General features: G+C 35.4%; 1 protein-coding gene across 1 annotated transcript in view; it reads left to right on the top strand.

Moving 5' to 3' along the window:
- LOC119244622 (uncharacterized) overlaps positions 1-23,724 on the top strand; it is a 135,837-nt gene that overhangs the window by 34,798 nt on the left and 77,315 nt on the right. Inside the window, exons 11-18 of the mRNA XM_037510473.2 lie at positions 4,023-4,106; positions 9,032-9,217; positions 11,161-11,244; positions 16,349-16,432; positions 17,438-17,521; positions 19,435-19,518; positions 20,296-20,379; positions 21,166-21,285. Of these exons, the coding sequence (XP_037366370.2) occupies positions 4,023-4,106; positions 9,032-9,217; positions 11,161-11,244; positions 16,349-16,432; positions 17,438-17,521; positions 19,435-19,518; positions 20,296-20,379; positions 21,166-21,285 (810 nt within the window). The remainder of the gene's footprint in view (positions 1-4,022; positions 4,107-9,031; positions 9,218-11,160; positions 11,245-16,348; positions 16,433-17,437; positions 17,522-19,434; positions 19,519-20,295; positions 20,380-21,165; positions 21,286-23,724) is intronic.

Raw genomic sequence — 23,724 nt, 5'->3', positions numbered from 1 at the left:
CCTGCCCTGTGGTCTTCTTGACCCTACAATAGCTTAATTACTAAATTAATAATCAGCAAACCAACCACAACAAACCTGGATACTGAGTGCCCTCTGGATACTGACAGGGCACCTCAGTATCCAGGGGGACTGACTTATTTTGTCTATAGGCAATTTATATACACCATCGCAACCTCTAAAAGAACACACCTGTCAAACATGCAAAATAAAAAACAAAAGCAAAAGCAGTAAATTCAGAACCACACGAAGAAAAAAAGCAGAAAACAGTGTTCTTATAAGCAACCCACATGTAGGTTCCAGAAAACGTGCGTGTGTGTGTGTGTGTTTAAAGACTTGAAGAAAGCTGGACTTAACAGGAAAGAAAGATTAACAGCAACATTTCAGCAGGCTGGAAATCTCAAAAAAATACATAGATTTTTTTTTTTCTTTCTGACTCACAGTATGAAAAAATCTGCAGTTAAAAGTACAAGAAATGTAAGGATAGCACAGAGGGGAACAATCCAATCGTAAGGATATCAGGTGTAGATTGAAAGGTCTTTTTTTTTTTTTTTTTTAATAGAGGCATGTTTTATTTATTTATTTGTTTGTTTGTTTCGTTTATACATGCACTGGGTACAGTCAGAAGCACAGGAGGGTGAGAGAATTCACTAGAGCCAGAGCGGGGAGCAGAGCAGGCAGAAGGACCGAAGTACACTGCTGAGGGGAGCAGCGGGCGGCAGGAGAGGTCTGCGCGCCATGTGGGACCCTCCTCTGGTGGCCGGGGAGCAGCCGGGGATCGAACCGGCGCCGCAGAGGCTGCGGGCAGCTTCGCAACCCAGCACTCAACCGCTGCGCCACCGGGGAGGCCCAGATTGAAAGGTCTTAAAGGAGTCTTCACACTTTAATAGGAATAATTTAAGTAGAGTAGAGCGAGAAAGGGGTAGAAAGAACTCTTTGTGGAAATAGTGACTGAAAAATCAAACAATATTTGTTGATAAATATGAATCTTTGCAACCCCAAATCGATGATATCTGATTGGGCACCAGGATATCTACAGCCAGCCCCATCAATATAAATGTAATGAAAACAAAGAAAATTTTGAACATCTGAATGGGAAAACAGCACATCATGTAACATAGTACCCAGGTGTAGGGTAAGGTAAAAAGTATCAGGCTTTTCTGCCCTCCCACCATTAGGATAGATGAAGGAACCCTGCTGTCCTGAGTACATGCCGGATGGTGGGCACCTGGAGTAGGGTGTGGGCATATGTAGATGGGATTCCCTTGGGCTAAGACAGGGCTTTTAAGGGCAGTGTCACAGGGACGCCAGCAGAAGCCGAGAAAGGAGCAGAGAAGCAGAAGCAGAAGCAGAAGCACCATGAAAACAAGGCCACCAGAGAATGCTAGAGAGCCCAGATAGTGAGGACTTGCTGGGGGCTGGGAGGCCTGCCAGCCTCCTGGCCCCACAGTGCCCCTACCTGCCGTGTGCCTGGTAATCCAAATAAAAGCCTGCAAAAGCCACTGAGGTCTCCAGGACTCACTCTCTCACTCCTCCTTTACCTGCTCTGCATGGGATCATGGAAAACCTGCTCCATGGCCTGTCCTGCCTCTACACCAGGTAAGCTGAGCAACTGACTTAGTACTGGAAACTATGGACACCAGATAAAGTGATATGGCAGGCTCAAAAAGCTAGTAGAAAAAAAACTGGCTTACCAAGAATAATAATATATCCAGCTAAACTAAATTTCAAAAATAAAGATGAGATAAAAGGATTCCCATATAAATAAAATTTAAGAGCACTGTTTACTAGCAGATTCACCTTACTGGAAATAGATATTCCTCAGGCTGAAAGCAATTGACTGCAAAGTTTCAAAGTCCTTTGAAACTTTCCTCCAAAAGCATGGGTAAAGATTTCTATGAATCCAAAAGACAGTACTGAAGCACATCTTATCTCCTTTCTTGCCTGAATTGATTTAAAATGTAATTGCTTCAAACAATACAACAGCAATTTGTTGGTCCTATAAAATCTGGAAAGGTCATATACACCAGAGTAGCAGCACACAGGTGCAGTGTGGAAGCAGTCACGTATTTGAGTAAGAAATTAGCGCCCTTCTGTAGAACCAACGAGATGGCAGAAGTGGAACAGAAGACGTGAACCTGCCTCAAGCTTACCCACTGTGGCGGCGTGCATCTCGACCAGCTGCCGCCGGAACCCAGGCTTGTGGCAGAAGCAGCATTCTCAGCTGAAGCACTTGCCTAAGGCCAAGGAGGAGGTGCCACCCCAGAGGAGGTGAAGTGGCACCTGTGGGACATGATCATCCTGCCTGAGATGGTGGGCAGCATGGGGGCATCTACAATGGCAAGGCAGTCAGTTGGGTGGAGATCAAGCCTAAGACGATGAGCCACTACCTGGGCAAGTTCTCCATCACCTACAAGCTTGTCAGACACAGCCATGCAGGCACTGGGGCCACACACTCCTCCCTATTCTTCCCCCTCAAGTAGCCTGTGTAGTCAATAAAGCACAGCCTTCTCTAATCCTTAAAAAAAGAAAACAATGACAGTGTGTTAAATGGACTCCACAGGGACAAATGCAGAAAACCAGAAATTATGCCAGAAGGTTAAAATAATAGGCAATGTAAATATGTACTTGCTCTTCATTTCTCTGTCTTCTTTAAAGATCATCAAGTTTTACAAAGAAATACTGACAGATATCTTCATATTTAAAGCAATAATAGGCATGATATAGTGCCTTGGAGAACAGAACAGAAGTAGTAGAGTTATAAGAGTAATAGTTCTATATCTCACTGTAGTGAAAATCTGAAGTGGATTCTCATATTCACTATTTTGAGATCACACATCTTGATATAAATTCTAAAGAAAATTTTTAAATTTTCATGCTGTATATTTTATAAAAAAAGAGCTCAGTGAAATACACTAATAAGAGATTCTTGGAAAAGTTTAAAGCAATGAGAGGATTTTGTGTTGGAAAATTTTGACCCTCACATAATTGTAAGCTATGTCAGCATATCTTTTGATTACTGGTCCTTAACTTAATCTTACCTTAAATGCCATATGATTGCTTCCCTGCTTATATAAGGATCCTTTGATTTCTTCATTCAGATGACTCTGTTCTTATATTATTTGAAGAAAGACCAGAGAGGCTAAGATATACCTGCTTATGTGCCCTGGTTTTGTGTTGCTGTTACCACAAATTGCTGGGTTTTTTTTTTTAAGATTTATTTATTTATTAAAGATTTATTTATTTATTTATACAAGCACTGGGTATAGTCAGAAGCATGGGAGGGTGAGAGAATTCAGAGCCAGAGCGGGGAGCAGAGCAGGCAGAAAGACCAAAGTACACTGCTGAGGGGAGCAGCGGGCGGCAGGAGAGGTCTGCACGCCATGTGGGACCCTCCTCTGTTGGCTGGGGAGCAGCCGGGGATGGAACTGGCGCTATAGAGGCTGCAGGCAGCTTGGCAATCCAACGCTCTACCGCTGCACCACTGGTGAGGCCCACAAATTGCTGTTAATGAATTTATTTAAATCATGCTTTTTGAAAGAGGAGTATGTTTCTGTGACCAAGAAAACTATGGCTTGAAGGCTGACCTGTGGGGGGGAAATACTATGCTTTATTTCATCAGGAATATCCCCACTGAAAGAGTATACTTTAATGTAAACCTGGAAATTTTATTTGTATTAGAATTTCTTTGGAATAAAATCAAATTGCTTGAGATATAGCACTGGATAGGGTAGCACTGGTTAAGGAATTATGTGGCATGTGGTTCTATATAAAATCTGCATTCCCTAGCATTAGTTTCTGGCCCCAAAACTAAACATCTCCATACCTCAATATAACATGGCTTATGGAAATCCTCTACATGTTCCTATCTATGATTTTCAGTACACTCATTTCATTATAAATGTTGGTCCATCATGAAGAAAAGCTAATTAAGTTAATCCTACACAAAAACATACAAGTACACACACATATTCACATGGTAACAGTTTCCATACAAAGAGTTTTTGAAATATCTTTATCTGTAGCTGGTAATGAAGAGCACTTTACAAGTCAAGCTGGAAGAACAGATACAAATTGGCAACTCAGTGCACAACCACCAACCCTCCCAGGTAAGAATAAGGATTTTATAAGCATAATATTTTACATATATTATCTCATGAATATAATTATATATGTGTAGTAACAGCATTTCTATACTTTACTGTTTTGTGGGTAAAATGTTTCATGAAGACCCCCTTTAATTACTTGTTTGTTTGCATTAAATATTAATGTAAAAGTAGCTAGATATTTTATATTCTAGAACTCATTCTTCTAAAATGTAAACTAAAAACTAATTCTATAGTCCACTTAGAATATGTTTATTGCAAAAATAAATAATTATAGTCTAAATTTCTATTTCTAGGCTAGATAATTTTTCAAATTTGAAAATACAGAAATGTAAGCTGTAGATGTTTTAAGTAAAGGAATATGAGAGCTATTCTTTTATTTATCTCTCCATGATGAAAATATCAGGCAAACTTATATCAACTGTCATTAGTACAGTTCTTTAGGTATACTTTGTGGTTTAGAAATTATACAATAGAACAGGACCATGTTAAATGTTACACCCACCTGCCTTTGATGTTTGTTGTGACACTGAAAGAACATAACTTAAAAGAGGAAATGGGAAAGAGACATTTAAACACTGTCCCATTAGAACCATTTATAGCAAAGATCACCTTTGTGCATGCAGGAGGATATGGCCTCACAGGTACAATACGAAAGGCATCAATATCTGGGGAAAGAGATTTAGTAAAATGCTCCTAGTAAATTCCAAAAATAACTATGTACTGAACCATCTTATTGCCTAAGTACTAAATAATAAATGGATAAATAAGTAAACATATACACAAATGAATGAATAAGATGATCAACACTAAATTTTATAGCAAAAAAGTACACTAATCAACAGTCCCCAGTTGTTTAATAGAAATCAAATAGTGTTGATTCAATATAATATTAAAAGATATACATACTAGCAAAATGGACAAAAATTATAACACACAAGGAAATAGCAAATTTTGATCAAATTCAGGAAATGACAGGCAGTAGAAAATCACTTGTGAGACCCTGATGTTGGAGTAGGTAGACAATATTTACAAAGTAAATGTATAAATATGCTCAAATAACTAACGGAGACAATCCTCAAAGAAAATATGTTATGATAAAAATATGTCACTAAATAGACTATGTCAGCATAGATATAAAAAATAACAACAAAATGCAAATTCTAAAGTTGAAAGGTAGCTAAATGAAATGAAAAATTCACTGAAGATGCTTATAGAAAACTTGATTGATCAGAAGAAATACTTAGACAATTAAGGTAATGGGAGTACTAGGAGAGCATAAAAATGAAGAGAAGAGTACAAATATTTGATGAAACATTTTTAAAATGTCATGGAAATCTATTTATCTCTACTACCAAGCTCTAGGAAATCTAAATTAAATGAATCAATAAATAAAATCCACAACCAGACTCATAATACCAAAAATCTTGAGTAAGAAAGAAAAAAGAAAATAACTTCAAGAGAAAACCATTTATGTAAAAATGTACCCTGCTAAGATGAAGAACTAACTTCTATGATAGCCAAAAGTCAGTGGGTTGGCATGTTTCATATCCCAAAGAAAAAAAATCTGTCAACCAAAATCTTATATCAGGCAAACTATCCCACAAATCTGAGGATGAAATAAGGAGATTCCCAAGCAAATTAAAAAAAATGAGGGAATTCATTGTTAGCAGACCCACTTTACAAGAAACACAAATGGTAGCTCATCTGGCTAAAAGTAAGTGATATCAGAGAGCAGTTTAATCAATAAAATAATAGCAAAAAGTAAGCAAAACAAGGCAATCAAAAATCATGTTCAACATTAATTCCATAATTACAAAAGCCCTATATACTATATAGTTTTCTTATTGACTGAAAAATCAATTTTATAAAGTAGTTGTTATAAAATTGTGTTTTGGCATCTTACAAATGATGACTGATAATATATTATACAAGAGCTTCACAAAGGAGAAGGCAGGGACACGTATGAAGAAAATAACATGAGATGGACATTTAAGTCCACAGGAATCATGAAAAGATCAAAAGATCATGAATAAAAAGGTTAATTTAACAAAATACTATTAAAATTTACTTGCTCTGATTACTTCTTAGTATCCTTAGAGGGTATAACATTTCATAAACAACTATAACAATTTTTACAATTTTTTTTTGTATTTTTGTATGTGACATATAAAACAGTAGCACAAAAATGAGGCAGAGCAGCTAGAACTATATAGTGTGACTTTTCTATATCATTGGAATTTAATCAATATAAATCTGAAGTTGATTATATAATCATTGTGGTGATTATATTCTTTCTATGAATATTCTAATGATATTCATTGATTAGACAATAATAAGGGGTAAGTTGTAGAAATGTTTGCTTTAATAACTGAGAGAAGTATAGCAGCATAGTAATTTTGAAGAAGATAAGCAATGGAGGATATTGTGTAAGATGAAAAAGACACTCTTATTAGATTATAAATTTATACCCCTTTAAGCATTTTATGGTTTTATTGTTTGATTCAATCTACCCATAAGCAATATTCTTAATGTTCTCATTCTTATCTAACTATCCTTTGCTTTTCAAATCAAATCAGTTAGTTCTTTGAATGAATCTGTTGAATAAAGACCAGAGGGCATACTAAGCCCAGCATTTGTGGGCTTACTACATAATTACCAGCATTTGTGAAGGAATGTAAACTACAGGAACACATTACTGGGAACATTAGCAGGCATATGTATTGCCAGCAATACATATCATTCCCAGTAATGTGTTCCTATAGTTTACATTTGTTCACAAATACTGGTAATTAATTACAGAGCACTTGTTCTAACCATCCATTCTTTCTCTAGTTTAGGTATTGATACCCTAACTGGTCTTTGCCTCTGCTTGGAATGCATTGGTTTTATATATGTGTTGAAGTGGTATACAGCAAGCTTTAAACATTCATGGACTGTCATTTTTCCAAAGCAAGAAATCTTATCTATGATAACTACATCATGGATGTTTTGAGTGTCAGTTCATGATCTACTAGAACCAATATTTGACCCACAAAACGTCACATCTGGTCACATCAGACTGTCTCATGCACAAAAACCAACTCAAAATGGATTAAAGAACTAGACATAAGACCCAAAAACATATATAGAAGGAAATATAGGTGAAACACTACATGACATACACCTCAGTAACATCTTTAAAGACACATCACGCAAAGCAGTGATAGTGAAGGCAAAGAAAAACAGCTGGGACTACATCAAATTAAAGAGCTTCTGTACAGCAAAAGAGGCAGTAACTAAAACGAAGAGACACCCCTCTGACTGGGAGAAAATTTTTGCACACAACACGACTAATAAAGGACTGAGCACAAAAATCTACAAAGAGCTGATGAGACTCAACAAAAACAAAGTAAATAATCCAGTAAAAAAAATGGGCAGAAGATCTAAAAAGAAACTTCTCCAAAGAGGACATGCAAATGGCCAATAGGCATATGAAAAAAGGGGGCAATGAGTCTGATCATTCCTTTTGTGATATACTACTTTCCAATGAATTTTGTTCTGTTTTCTCTGTCAAATTGTCATAGAGAATAGTTTCTAAAATCTTCTAAGAATTGAAAATCATATAAAGACTCAGATAGAAAGGAATGAAAGACCAGTTCTCACACTTTTATGAATGACACACAACCTCTGAAACAGCTAGAAGGTCTATTGCAAACTGGCCCAGAGAAGGAAAATTGTCTCAAACACATGCCATTTGCAGCAACATGGATGGTGCTGGAAGGCATCATGCTTAGCAAAATAAGCCAGAAAGAAAAAAGAAAAATACCGGATGGTCTCACTCATAGCAGGAATCTAGAAAACTTAAATAAGGGACCAGGAAAAAGAACTATAAGAAAGAAAATATCAAAATCAACAAATAACTATGAACAAGAGACACTCTATGGGGGGTGGGGGACGGGGAAAGGAGGGCTTGGGGTAAAAATAAGGGGGTTGTAATTGTATGGGGAATATAAAAATAAAATTTAAATAAAAAATTAAAAAAAATTAAAATTTAAAAAAAAAGAAGGAAAATTGTCTCAGCCCTGAATTACTTATTATCCTTTTCCACCACTAATGCCTCCTTGGTTTATGGATACATATCCTATAAGGGGTATTTAACAATTTTCCTGAATATATCATGGTATTTTTGCCTCAGAATAATATGCTGTGACTAGGAAAACCATAGTTTGCAATATGGTCTGGAACAAAAAGTTGTATTTCTGTCTCACATGGTACATCTGTACCTCATGCACTTTTGTTGAACACATAAAATTTTTATTATTGTGATCAGGGTCTCCCCGGTGGCGCAGCAGGTTGAGCACAGCGCTGTGAGGCTGTTTGCAGCCTCTGCAGTGCGGGTTCGATTCCCAGATGGCTAGGGAGATACCCACATGGCACGGCAGACCTCTCCTGTCTTGCTTGCTACTCCCCTCAGCAGTGTTTTCTGTCAGTCTGCCTGTTCTGCTCCCTGCTCTGTCTCAGGTGAATTCTCCCACCATCCATGCCTCTGGCCTGTACCCCAGTTCTTGTATAAATAAAGAAATCTTTTTAAAAAATTTTATTATTGTGATCAAATCCCCACTATGAGATAACTTTCTAAAAGCCTCAGATTTTATGGGAAAGGAATTATGAGGAATCAGATTGTGTATTGATTTGGCACTATCAGATATGTCACTTTGGTCAAATCACTAAACTGTTCAAATCCTCAATATAATGGCCTTGTTCTGATTGCTAAAGTAATTTACAAATGAAGATACTATATTTCTGCAATCCATGTCTTTTATTATAATTCTCCCATAATTAATACACATTCTAATAAGAGGAGGAACAATATCACACACATGTGCTAATACACATATGTTAATATTTACCTTACAAGAGTGTTTTGAAACTCTTTGTTTTAATAGAGACAGATACAAAAAGCTTCACAGATGATACTGGAAGAGGTGCAATAAAGAAGGCTCACACAAAAAGCATCACAGATGATACTGGAAGAGGTGTAATAAAAAAAGCTGATAAAGAAACCTTCACAGATATTATTGGAAAAGATTCAAAAAAAGAGGAAACCAAGTCACAATCAAGAATTCATCCTGGTAAGAACAAGACTCTTCCTTTTCTGTTCAATCATTCTTTCTAACTTCTCTTGGGTTTTTCTAAGTTGTTAAAAACCCCAATACCTATAGGCTATTAGAACATGATTAGAAGATTCTTCATAAATTGCTTCCTATAAGTCTACGCCCTTAGTAACATTGGATGTTACATGTTGTAGAGATGGAGAATTCATAAATAGGAAATAGTACAGCCTAGTCACCAAATAAATAATCAGGTAAACAACAACAAGCTTACAAAGATGAGGGAAACTTGGTATCCATATGTGCTGAAATATTTTCTCTAAAGGGTTTTTCCCTCACACCTTCCCAGTCACCAAAAGGAAGAATCTTGACACATGCATAGAAATAGTAAATTTGTAGGCATCCACAGGATTCAAAAAAGAACAAAGTATTCTAATGATTACATTTGTAGGACCCTATAAAAAGAGTTATGTTCAAATGTTGAAGAAAATTGTGGTTAAACAGGAAAGGAAGATTAATGTCAATATCACATCAAATAGGAAATGTCAAAAATACATAGAGAATTTTTCTCTCCCTCATAATGAAAAATCCGCAGTTGAAAATACAAGAAGTATATGGGTAATGCAGAAGTAAATAACTTTTTGGGTGTCAAGAGTCCCTTTGAAAGATCAGAAAAAGTGTCTCTATACCTAAAAGTAATGGGGAAAATTTAAGTGGAACAGACAATTAAAAGGGCAGAAAAAAATTCTTTGAGGAAACAGTTGCTAAAAATATTGAAACATACTTGCTGAAAAATATGAACATGCCCAAGCCGAACTTACCAAAATCTTTACATAGTAAGTACCATGATATCTACAACAAGACCTATCATAGTGAATGTGATGAGGGCAAGGACAGAGGAAATGTTGAACGAGGGACAGAAGTCATCATGTAAATTAAAAGCAGTAAGGTAAACTGAACACCTGACTTAAAATGGGAAGCTGTTGTGTTCAGAAGTCACAGAGATGGCAGATTCAAGACGCTGAAAGAAAAAAACTGGCACACCAAGAATAATATAGCTAGAAAAACTATTTTCAAAATGAAAGTGAGAGAAAGGGATGCTCAAATAAATAAAAATTATGGCAGCTCTTTGCTAACAGACTTGACTCACCAGAAATACATTAACTTAGTTCTTCAAATTGAAGCAAATAACCACAGACTGTTATTTGAATCCTCAATCTAAGGACATGGCTAATGTCCAATCAGCAATATGAAAGCATGTTTTGTCCCCTCACGTTATTGATTTAAGTAGTAATTATTTTTAACAATATCCATGCTGATATTGTTGGGTCAGTGAAATTGGAAAAGTCATGTATTCCACAGTAACAGCACACAGGTGATGTGTGGGAGTTACGTGTTTGAGTAAGAAAATGATAACATGCTAGCTGGAATCCACAGGAACAAAGGCAGAGAAACGGAAATTTTAAGTTAGAAGTCAAATTTAGGATCCACTCCCTTCACTGTGATGGGTCTGTCTTGTGAATATCTTTGTACTTATTCTGCTAAGAATTCATCAAGTTTGGTTTTGCAGATTCAATTTATCAACAAATATGTTTTCATTTTAATGTAAGCCTGGAAGTTATTTTTTTTGTATTATATTTTTCTGGGGTAATTTGAATCACATAAGAGAGCACTGGATAGCACTGATTATTATTCAGCATGTGGTTGTATATAAAATTTGTCATTCCCTATAAGTTTTTATACTATAAACGTCTACACTCCTCAATATATTTATATAAATCCTCCATCTGTTCCCATCTGAAGGTTCTATGATTATGCAATATAAATATATCATTATAAACATTCTTCTATAAGAACAAATGCTATTTAATTTAATCCTAAAGACAAACATGCACTCACAAACATACACTCAAATGGTAATAGTTTCCATACAAAGTGTTTTTGAAATCTCTCTATGTCTATAGGGAGCAATGTAGAACACTTGACAGATGCAATTAGAAGAACAGATACAAAGGGACAACTGAAGACAAAACCAACTAAGATCCCAGGTAAAATAATGATATTACTAATCAAATATATCAAGCTTATTTAACTTCTAAGGAGCTTAATTAAGTAGGGATATTTTATAGCAAAAATATCTATACTAAATCCTATATCTATACCCATATCTATATGGGTAAAAATATCTATACTATACTATATGATATCCCTCTTTAATTAGCTGTTACTGCTGTAATGTAGCAAAAGTAGCTACATAGTTTAAGTTTTAATGCTCATTCATTAAAATGTGATCATTAAAACCAATGCTATGGTAAACTGAGAGTATGACTAATAACTAATTATATTCTACTAACTTTCATTTTCTTGACTACATAAAATTTTATTTTTCAGAGTTGCAAAAGCAGAAATGCTAGCTGGTAGATGAGATAAGAAATGAAATATCATGGCTAGTCCCCTGTTTATCATTTCTCTTTCCATGATGAAAATGTCAGGTGTTTTTAATATCTCACTTACAACTAGTAGAATTCTTTAGTTATGCTTTGTTGTTCAGATATTGTTCAACAGAATACACCTGTGGTAAATGTTCTATATACCTGTTTTTGATCTTTGCGGTGATTCGGAAAGAACACAACTAAATAGAGGAAAGAGGATAGAGATATAAAAACAGTTCCCTATTAGAGCCACTTATATCTAAGTTCAGCTGTATACATGGCCAAGGATACGCTCTCACAGAAACAATATGAGAAGCTCCGTGGGCCTCCCTGGTGGTACAAGGGGTTAAGCACAGCACTGTGAAGCTGTCTGCATTCTCTGCAGCATAGGTTCGATCCCTGGCTGGCCAGAGAGCTAATCCACATGGCGCAGCAGACCTCTCCTGTCTCGCCTGTTGCCCCCCTCAGCAGTGTATTTCAGTTGACCTGCCTATTCTGCTCCCCACTCTGTCTCTGGTGAATCCTCTCACTCCCACACCTCTTGCCTGTACCCCAACTCTTGTATGCATAACTAAATAAATCTTAAAAAAAAAAAAAAAGCTTCGCTCATCTGGAGAAGAGATTTTTAGTAAAATACTCCAAGTGTCTACAATGTGGTATGTGATGGATCTACTACTCAGCACCTAAATAAGTAAGAAAATAAATAGAAAGTCAACAGGAAATGTCAAAGCAAAAGAGGACGCTAATCAACAACCCCAGGAAGCGAAATCAAAATGCAGAGTAATTTAATACATTATCTAGAATATCCAGTTATTTAGCAAAGTGGCAAAAAAATTTAAAAAAAGTAAATAGTAAGTGATATTCAGGAAAAATTAGGCAACAGAAACTGCTTGTGACACCCTGATATGGGTATAGGCAGACAATGCTTACTAAGTAATTATTATAACAATGTTCAAAGAACAAAGTATCTCATACTTAAAGAAAAATTATACAATAGATACATTAGATAAAACTAACAGATAAAAATACTAATATAAAGAAAAATATTTAGATTTTGAAGTCAAAATTAAAACAAAAAATTCCCTGGAAGTTTTCAAGAGAAGATGTAAGATCTGAAGAAATACTCAGCAAACATAAAGTAATGGGAACACTAGGAAAGCAAAGCGAACAGAACAATAGAAACAGTTAAAGAAAGATGGATGAATAATTTGAAAACTCTTCAGTAAAATCAACTTGACTATGCTCTCAAGCAAAAGGAAGTCTAAATAGAAGTACAAAAACAATCCACTATCAGACCCATCATTGAAAAATATGTTGAGAAAACAAAGGCAAGGAGATAATTTTGAAAATACCAAGAAGAAAAAAACCACTGGTCATGAAAAAGTGCTCCCTGCTACGATGAACAGACAGTGTGGAGGCAGTGGGTTGACATATTCACCGCCCTGGGAGAAAAATTGTCAAGCAGAAATCTTATATCAGGCAAGCTATTCTACAAAAAAATAAAGACAATATAAATAGATTTCTGAACAAATAAAAATTGGGAGAAATCATTGCCAGTAGAGCCACATTACAAGAAACACTAAGGAGAGTTCTGGCTGAAGGCAGGTGATCTCATGGAGTAATTTAATCCGTAAAAGAATAAAAAATGAAATGGAAATTAAGCAAAAGAAAACTACCCAAAATCATAGCCAGTGTTAGTTCTATGATTTCAAAAACCCATACAGATGCATATTTCTCTTTCGATCTCTCAGTTTATCGAAAGGAAATTCTGTGAAGCAATAGATATAAAATTATCAATATACAGAATAATAATACATTTCACAGAGCTGCACAAAGGAAAGGGTGGGAGCAAGAATGAATTGGAAGAAGAAAACAATACAAAATGATAACTTGAATCCATGGGAATTAATGATCCAAAGATTGTGAGTAAGAAGACTAACACAACAAACAGCATTAATTTTGTTCTTCTTTCTTCTCAGATTTTTAAAAAACTATACAGCTTCACAAAGAAATGAGTGGCATTTTTTTACAATGTTTTTGATATTTATACATGTAGCACGTAACACAGCAGCACAAAAATGGGGAAGAGTGAATAAAACTCCAGGTTTGACATTTCTATATATCACTGGAATTGAATCAAAGTAAATCTGAAAAAGATTCTAAAATTGATTGCAATGATTATACACAGTTCTATGAGTATATTACTAACCATCATTAATTAGATATAAAAAATTTATAAAGTATATGTTGTTTTAATAGCTGCAAAAATATTAAGCAGGATAATTTTGAAAATGATTGGTATAGTAAGTAATGGGAATGAAAAGTTCCACACTTTCTTGATTATAAATTACTCCCCACAGTCCTTTCATGCTTTTAATGTTTAAAACAGTTAAACCACAATGAGAGACCACCTTATACCAGTGAGAATGGCACATATCAAAAAAATAAGCAACAAGAAGTGTTGGCGAGGATGTGGTGAAAAAGGAACTCTCCTACATTGCTGGTGGGAGTGCAAACTGGTCCAAACATTGTGGAAAGCTGTCTGGAGGTTCCTCAGTCTACTAACAATGGAGTTACCATATGACCAAGTAATTCCACTCCTAGGAATCTACCCAGAGGACACAAAAACATTGATTCAAAAGAATATCTGTACCCCTATGTTTATTATAGCACTGCTTACAATAAATAAAACCTGGAAACAACCCAAATGCCCAAAAATAGATGACTGGATCAATAAGATGTGGTACATATACACCATGGAATATTACTTAGCATTCAAAAAAGATAAACTCATGCCATTCACAGCAGCATGGATGGAGCTAGAAGGAATAATGGTCAGTGAAATAAGTCAGAAGGAAAAAGAAAAATACTGGATGGTTTCACTTATAGGAGGAATATAGGGGAACCAAATAAGATATCAGTGTAAAAAAATAATAACAATATACGACACAACAAAACAAAACAAAAACAAACAGGCAATTATAAGCCAGAGATATCCTGCAGGGGAGGAGGAAGGAGAGGGATCAGAGGGAGGGAGGAAGGAGCACAGGGGACTGAGGTGATGGTGCACGGATGCATTGGTGAAGGACATTCTATGGAGACTACACCTGAGGAGTGGGGGGAAGCAAACATTGTTTAAAAATGAACAATGATGTAAAATACATATAAATAAGACACTATGCTTATAAAAAACTTTTCTTAATGTCTCCTTATTTATCTAAGGATCTTTTTCTTTCTCAGTTCATATGATTCAGTTTTTTGAATTCTCTGTTGGAAAAAGACCAGAGGGCTAAAGAATGTCTGTGATGTTTCCCAGTTATTTGTTGCTATAGCTCATTTTACTTACACAAATGTTGGTAATTAATTGCAGAACACTTGTTCTGCCCATAGAATATATCTTTGGTTTAGGTTATGAAGCCCCATCTTTTCTGTGCCTTTGTTTCAATTGTAGTGATGGTATATCTGTATTGCCAAAGTGGTAGTGCAAACTTTAAATATTCATTGGCTCAGACATTTCTCCAAAGCAAGAATTCCAATCTATGTTTTCTATCAATAGATCATACAAGGTTTCCAAATTTGGTTACATGCTGTATTAGAGCCAATATTTTGCCCACAAAACTTCATCAACAGCTGACCAAAAGTCACCAGTTCTAATCACTCCTTAGCAATATGCAATCCATTTAAAATAATCTGATTTTTCTTTTTTCTATAAGTGGACCTAGGGAATTGTTTCTAAAATAAGCAAAAAGTGAAAATCACATAAAGACTATTATAGAAAGGGATGCAAAACAAATGCTAATGTTATCACAAATGGTCATTTCCTTTGACCCAGCTAGAACGTTTACATGCTAAATAGTATGTTGGGAGGGAACATTATCTGAACTCATCAACTTACTGCTATATGTTTCTACCACTATGGCCTCCTGGGTTGACGGTTACATAATCCAAAGGTGGATAACAATTTTCCCATGCAAATCAAAGAACTTCTGTCTCATGGTTATATTTTGTGACTATGTTGAAGAAAGTTCGCAACTTGGCCTGGAAAAAAAATGTTGTATCCTTTCCACTGAGATATGTATAACAAATAAGTGTGCATTTAATGTTCCAATGAAATTTTTATTATTCAGTTAAAATCCCCAATGTGATTCAATTTTACAAAAGTCTTCATATACGGGAAAGGAACTAGTAAATGATGAGGGATCAGGTTTCGCATCAGGTTTTGCATCTGGATATGCACTTTTTTAAAAAAATTATTTTCATTTATTTATGCATAAAAAAACTGTGGTGTAGGCCAAAGGTGCAGGGAGGGAGTGAGATGATTCCCCAGAGACAGTGTGTGGAGCAGAACAGGTGGGTTGACTGAAATACACTGCTGAGGGGAGCAGTGGGTGAGAGGAGAGGTCTTCTGTGCCTTGTGGGTTAACTCCCCTGGTCGGGCATTGAACTCAAGCTGTGGTGGCTGGCCATAGCTTGATAGTGCTGACTTTAACCCCTGCACCACCAGAGGCCCCTGCGTATGTTACTTTGGCATAATCACTCTTAGTCCAATTGCTAATGCTGCTTTCAAATTAAGGTGGCATGTTTCTGCATTCCTTGCTTTGCATCATATCCTTTATAAAATATATCATTTTACTTAGAGGAGAAGTACTACAGCACACACGTGCACAAACATGAATATTAATATTTACCTTACAAGCATATATTGAAAATGTTTTTATAGAGGCTGATACAGAACACTTCATGGGTCCTATTGGGAGAGGTGCTATACGTAGGGACAGCAAGATACAGTCAAAGAGTCATCTTGGTAAGAAGAAGAAGATTTCATGTCTATTTGGGCTTTATCTTCTCTGGGATTCTTTATGTTTGGATCTTTAATGATCACAGTGCCTAAGTGCTACTAAAACATGATCACAAAAATCTCATAAATGTCCTCCCTTAGACTCTTGCAGTTATTATGAATGAAAAACAGTTATGTATTATAAACTCAAGAACTCATCTACAAAATACTTAAGCATCCAAAACTATCTAGGCTTAGTAATATTCTTTTTAAAAAATATCTCTAATGAAGTGCCATTGTTTTACATTCTTGTTAATATTTTGGCAGTTTAGGATTTCTCCCCTTAGGTGTGGCCTTCGAAGCTCTCCCATCACCAAAGTACCCATAGTCCATTGTGCTCTTCCCCACTAAGCTCCCTTTTCTTATCCCAAGATATTTAATGTTTCTTGGTGAAACTGTAAATGGAATGGCTCTCTTAATTTCTTCTTCTTGTAGCTCATTGTTGGCATATAGGAAGGTAAGTGGATATTAGTTTTTAGCCATAAAACTAAACATCTCTACCTGTTAAGATAATATGGCTTATGTTACCATTCTGTTCCCATTTTAAGTTTTTGTTATCCTTCCATACAAATATTTCATTAAAAATAATCTTAATTATAACATGCAGTTAAGTTAAACCTATATACATACATGCAAAAACACATACACATACACAAATGTTCTTATGGCAACAATTTCCAGACAAATTATATTTGACAGAACAAAATGTCAGTAAAAAATGACATACCTTATTAGCTGACCATAATCGTATTAGCTGAGGCATATAACAGGGAAGGGAAAGGGAGAGGAGTCAAAACAGGGGAGAGAAAAATACAAGGGAATATTTGGTGATGGATTATGCAGACAATAGTTTGGAGAACTACAGGGACTACACTTGAGGGGAGGACTCAGACACTATCGAAAAGTTAACAAAGATGTATATAAATAAATAAACTATAAATTTTTTAAAGTGTATTTGAAATGTCTTTGTAGGAATTAGTGTAGAACACTTAACAGGTGCAACTAGAAGAACAGATGAAAAGGGTCAACCCAAGACCCTACCACTGAAGATTGCAGGTAAAACGATGATATTACAAGTCTAATATAGCACATTTATTTCTCTTTAAGGGGTTTAAGTATGGATGTTTTATAACAACTGTGTCTTTAATTTACTATGATTTGGGCAAAAGGTCGTACAAAGTCACTTTAAATAGTTGAATGCTTGTACTAAGTATGAATGCAAAAGTATATCTATTTTGAATTTTATCAAGCATCCATCTAAATATTGATGCACAAACACCAATCTTATAGTAAACTTAGAATATGATTGGTACACAAATAGCCAATTGCATTCTATTCACATTCTGTTTCTAACCTGGATAGAGAGTATTTCTTATACTTTGTATTCAGTAATGCTAGTTGCAGTGTGATAAGAAAAGGAATATAATGATTATTTCTGTGTTTATCATTTCTTTCTGATGAAAATGGTAAGCAAACATGTAATATCATTAATTCTTAATTATACATTAGTTTAGTGATCATGCAACAGTATAGGACTGGGCTAAATGTCAGACAGTCCTCTTTTCTATCTTTGCTATAATAACAAAAGAAGAGCACAGCTTAACTGAGGAAAGAGACATTTAAACTGAGTCCTATTAGAGCTACTGGCTATCCAAGGGCAACTATGTGCAAGGCTAAGGATATGTCCTGTTAGGATCAACATGAGAAGTTTCATTCATCAAAAAGCAGATTTTAGTAACATTTAAGTAGTAACTCACTAAAAATAATTATGCAAAAAATAAAAAAATTACATAAAAAATTACATAAAAATAATTATGTAAAAAAACTGACTAGTGAATGGGTGTATGACTAAATAAATAAAACAATCAATAAATACAAAACAAAAAAGTATAATTTCAATAATCTTCTGAAAGGGGAAACAGAAATTAGTATACAGAGTTGCTATAATGCATTATTTAAACCATCCAGTTACTTGCAAAAAGACAAAAAGAAAAGAAAAGTAAAGACAGGAAAAGTAAATTGTGACTGAGCTTAAAAACAAATACAGGGATTCTGATGTCTGGGTGAACAATGTAACAAAGTCATTATTATAAATATTTTCAAAGAACAAAAGGACACCATGCTCAAGGAATTGAAAGTTATGAAGGGTACAATAGACAATATTAACATAGTTACAAAATGTAACTGAAAAATTAACATAGTTACAGTATTAACAGTTTTCTGTAACATAGTTACAAAAATATCCTATAGTCACAAAAATATTAACATAGTTAATAATATTAAAGATCACAATGCAAATTCTAGAGTTGAGGGGTAAAGAAGTGAAATTAAAAATTCACTGGGGAGGGGGGTTCAAGAGAATGCTTGCTGAGTCTGAAGTAACACCTGGCAACTTAAGGTAATGGAAATACTAGAACGAGAGCAGAGAGATGAAGAGAACAATAAAACTATATGAAGAAAGAGGGATGGATATTTTGAAAACACGTAGTGAAGTTTCTAAGTCTCTACTACCAAGATAAGGAAATATAAGTAGAACACAAAAATAAAACCTATAACCAGGCCCATCATAATAATAATGTTGAGGAAACGAAAATAAGGAGAAATTCCTTAAAAGAGAAAGGGAAAAACTGATGGCCCCAAATTACCTCACATGGTATCACTCTCGAGAACACTTCATATTTTCTAGTGGCCCTAGTTAAGGTACGAAGAATCGTTTTATGAATTGATTTTGACAATGCCTGGATATATCACATTAGCCAGATCACTAAATTTCTCTGGTCACAATATAACAAACTTTTTCTGATTGCTAATGGCACTTTTGGGTTATGGCAGCATGTTTCTGCAAACCACAACTTTTATTATAATTCTATTATAGAGGAGAAATAATAGTGCACACACAACCATGTGTGCATGTGCAAACATAAATGTCAATATTTACCTTACATTAGTGTTCTGAATTTTTTTTCTAGAGGCTAATACAGAATACCTCCCAGGTATTATTGAAACAGGTGCCACACAGGAGGAAATCAGGATACAATCGAAGAGTCGTCATGGTAAGAACAGGAATATTTCATAATTACTATTGGCTTATTTATCTACTTTGTGGTTTCTTTATGTTTGGATCTTTCATGATTGCAGTGCTTATAGACTACTAGAATGTGTTTGGAAAAGCCTTCAAAATTCCCTCCTATATATCGCTTCTCGGCCTTTTGGCTAAGATCAAGTGCAAAATTCCCTCCTATAATTGGTTGAACTCTTACAGATATTATCAGTGGAAAAACAGACATATTTTCTAAGTTTGAAAACTCATCCAAGAAAATAATTCATACACACCCAGTGTTCCAGATATGTTGGGATATGCTTGATGGAAATACTTCACATGCCACTCTACTCACTTTCCTTTTGGGCTAGAAAATATTCAGTGCTGTATTTGCCAAAGCAGAAATGCTAGTTTATGAAGATGGTAAGAGGAGGAATTCAGCAGGTAGTTATTTCCTTAGTTACTAATCCCCCCTTCAGTTATGCTTTGTGGTTTGGAGGTTATACAATAGAATAGGACTGGCGAATGTTCAAAACATATTGCTTTGATCTTTGTGCTGATATCAAAAAAATATAGGTTACAACAGGAAAGAAGAAAGCAATATTCAGACAGGGCCATGTTAGAAACACTGATCTCAGAGGACGCTGTGTGCATGCTCAAGTTAGGCCCTTACAGAAGCAGCATTAGAGTAGCGACACACCAAGGGAAGCAGATTTTAGTAAATTTTAGGAAATCTAATATTTACCTTAAAAAGGTGTTTTGAAAATGTTTTTGCTTTATTTTTATATAGACCCGGATAGGGAAGACATTGTTGGTGTGAGTGGTAGAGTTATAGCATTTGAGGAAATGAAGACACAATCAAAGAGCCATACTGGTAAGATTATTTCATGTCTATTTGTGGTTTATTTATCTTCTCTGGGATTTCTTCATATTTGGATCTGTAATGACCACAGTGTCTATATGCTATTACAACATGATAAAAATTTCTTGAGAGAATCCATCCTAATTTGTTGAATTCTTGCAGTTATTATGAATGGAAAACCACTGCATATTACAAGTCTGAGAACTCATTTGTGAAAGTGATGCATAAACATTTAATGCTATTGAGACTTTCAAATATGCTTATGGAAGTATTTCAGATACTTATTTACTCCGTTTCTTTTGTGATCTAGAAAAGACATAGTTGTGTATTTGCAAAAGCAGAAATACTAGTGTATAAATACGACAAGAAGGGGAATTGTCAAGAGGGAAAAGTTTGTACTAACTATTCTTACCATCCACACACAAGCTAGAAGACAAGGAATCTTTTAGAGGTGATGGATATGTTTATTACCTTGACTGTGGTGATGGTATCAAAGGTGTATTCATATGTTCAAACTCATCAAAATGTATACATTGAATATGTGCAGTTATTTTGCGTACTGAGTATATCTTAATAATTAAAAAATGGAAGATGCTATCAAGGAAATCAGATTAAAGACAAAGAAGAAAAAATGTAAAAGTTTTATAGAAACGAGATTAATAGACAAAAGGCCACACAATAAAGTATGTGAATGGAACATTATCGATGTGTGAATAAAAACAAATACATAGGGCTTGGGGAGGAGTGTGTGAATATTCATGCACTTAATGTATTTTTTATTTTTCAATTGAATATTAGGTTTGGATTTCAGCAAACCCAAGAATATAGTTACACAGCAACAAGATGCATTTAACAGACACACTACACTGCGAAAATTTCCAACAAAAGTGATAAATTTTTCACCCTTTAATAAAGAAGGTAAAAATTATATGTAACACTATGAAGTCTCTACGAGCTTAGAATAATTTTTGTGGCTTTTTAAATGTAGTCATTTAATATTCTCATCGTTTACTTTTGCTATTGTTTCCCTTGCTGTTGGTGTTAAATCCCAATGATAGTGTTGAGGGCAGTGTCACAAAATGGGCGATGCCCATTTTCTTATATGCATTTCATCATTTCAGGTCTTACATCCAAGCTTTTAATCGATTTTTTAGTTGATTATTGTGAATGACTTGAAATAGTGATCTAGTTTCCTTCTTTTACATGTGGCTGTCTAGTTTTCCCTGCAATATATTTGAAGAAACTCTCATTTTTCCATTGTATACTCTTGGCTTCTTTGTCATAGATTATTTGTGTTTTAGATAAACTATGAATTTCTTGCTCTTAATTCTATACCAGTGAATGTGCATCTCCTTTTATTCCAATACTGTGCTATTTTGAATACTGAAGCTTTGCATTGTAGTTGAGGTCTGAGAGCATGATACATTAATTCTTCTTTGCAGTGATTGCTTCAACTATTTAGGATGTTTTGTTGTACCTCATAAATTTCTTTTTTTTTTTTTAATCTTAAATTTTATTTTTATATTCCCCCATACAATTGCAAATGCCCCATTCTGACCCCAATCCTTCCCCTCCCGCCCCCCACCCCCCAAAAAGTGTCTCTGGTTCATAGTTTTTTGTTGATTTTGATTTTCACTTTCTTATATTCATTTTCCTGGTCCCTTATTTAAGTTTTCTAGATTCCTGCTATGAGTGAGACCATCCGGTATTTTTCTTTTTCTTTTTGGCTTATTTCACTGAGCATGATCCCTTCCAGCGCCATCCATGTTGCTGCAAATTGCATGTGTTTATCTTTTTTGAATGCTGAGTAATATTCCATGGTATATATGTACCACATCTTCTTGATCCAGTCATCTACTTTTGGGCATTTGGGTTGTTTCCAAAGCTTAGCTATTGTAAACAGTGCTGCTATAAACATAGGGGTGCAGGTGCTCTTTGGAATTGATGTTTCTGTGTCCTTTGGGTAAATACCTAGGAGTGGAATTGCTGGATCATATGGAAGCTCTATGTTTAGTAGGTCCAGAAATCTCCACACAGCTCTCCATAGTGGTTGGACCAGTTTGCACTCCCACCAACAGTGCACAAGAGTTCCTTTTTCTCCACACCCTCGCCAACATTTGTTGTTGCTAGTTTTTTTAATATGTGCCATTCTCACTGGTGTGAGATGGTATCTCATGGTAGTTTTGATTTGCATTTCCCTGATTACAAGTGATGTTGAACATTTTTTCATATGTCTGTTGGCCATTTGCATTTCCTCTTCAGAGAAGTTTCTTTTTAGCTCTTCTGCCCATTTTTTGACTGGATTATTTTCTTTGTTGTTGCTGAGTCTCATCAGCTCTTTGCAGATTTTTGTGATCAGTCCTTTATCATTAGTGTTGGGTGCAAAAATGTTCTCCCAGTTGGTGGGGTTTCTCTTTGTTTTTGTTATTGTCTCTTTTGCTGTGCAGAAGCTCTTTAATTTGATGTAGTCCCAGCTGTTTATCTTTGTCTTCACTATCACTGCTTTGGGTGATGTGTCTGTAAAGATGTCTTTGATGTGCAAATCCCGTAGTGTTTCACCTATATTTCCTTCTATGTATTTTATGGTTTCAGGTCTTATGTCTAGTTCTTTAATCCATTTTGAGTTGATTTTTGTGTATGGTGTGAGGTAGTGGTCAAGCTTCATTCTTTTGCATGTAGCGACCCAGTTTTCCCAGCACCATTTATTGAACAAACTTTCTTTGCTCCAATGCATAGTCTTTGCTCCTTTGTCAAAGATTAGTTGACCATAAATCTGTGGGTTTATTTCTGGATTTTCTATTCGATTCCATTGGTCTGTATGTCTGTTCTTGTTCCAATACCATGCAGTTTTGATGATTATGGCTTTGTAGTATAGTTTGAAGTCTGGGAGTTTGATGCCTCCATTTCCTTCTTTTTTTTTCAGTAGAGCTTTGGCTATTCGGGGTTTGTACCTCATAAATTTCAATCACTTTTTTTGTATTTCTTTGAAGAATGCCAATGGAATTTTGATATGGATTATATTGCATCTGTATATTGCTTTGGGTAAGGTGGTCATTTTAACAATGTCAGTGCTTCCAAATGTGAGCAGGGAATAACTTTCCATATTTTTGTAATTTCTATTTCTTTTAATAATGTATTGGGCCTCCCCGGTGGCGCAGCAGTTGAGCGCTGGCTTGCGAAGCTGCCCGCAGCCTCTGCAATGCCAGTTCAATCCCCAGCCACTGGGCGAGGGTCCCACATGATGCATAGACCTCTCCTGGCGCCCACTGCTCCTCTCAGCAGTGTACTTTGTCAGTCTGCCTGTTCTGCTCTCCACTCTGGCTCTGGTGAATTCTCTCACCCTCCCGTGCTTCTGAT

This window comes from Talpa occidentalis, unplaced genomic scaffold (assembly GCF_014898055.3).
Source record: "Talpa occidentalis isolate TD23 unplaced genomic scaffold, MPIMG_talOcc4v2.1 talOcc4.14, whole genome shotgun sequence".
Classification (NCBI taxonomy): domain Eukaryota; kingdom Metazoa; phylum Chordata; class Mammalia; order Eulipotyphla; family Talpidae; genus Talpa; species Talpa occidentalis.
The sequence above is the reverse complement of the archived record's forward strand: the minus strand, read 5'-3'. Positions and strand labels throughout refer to the sequence as shown.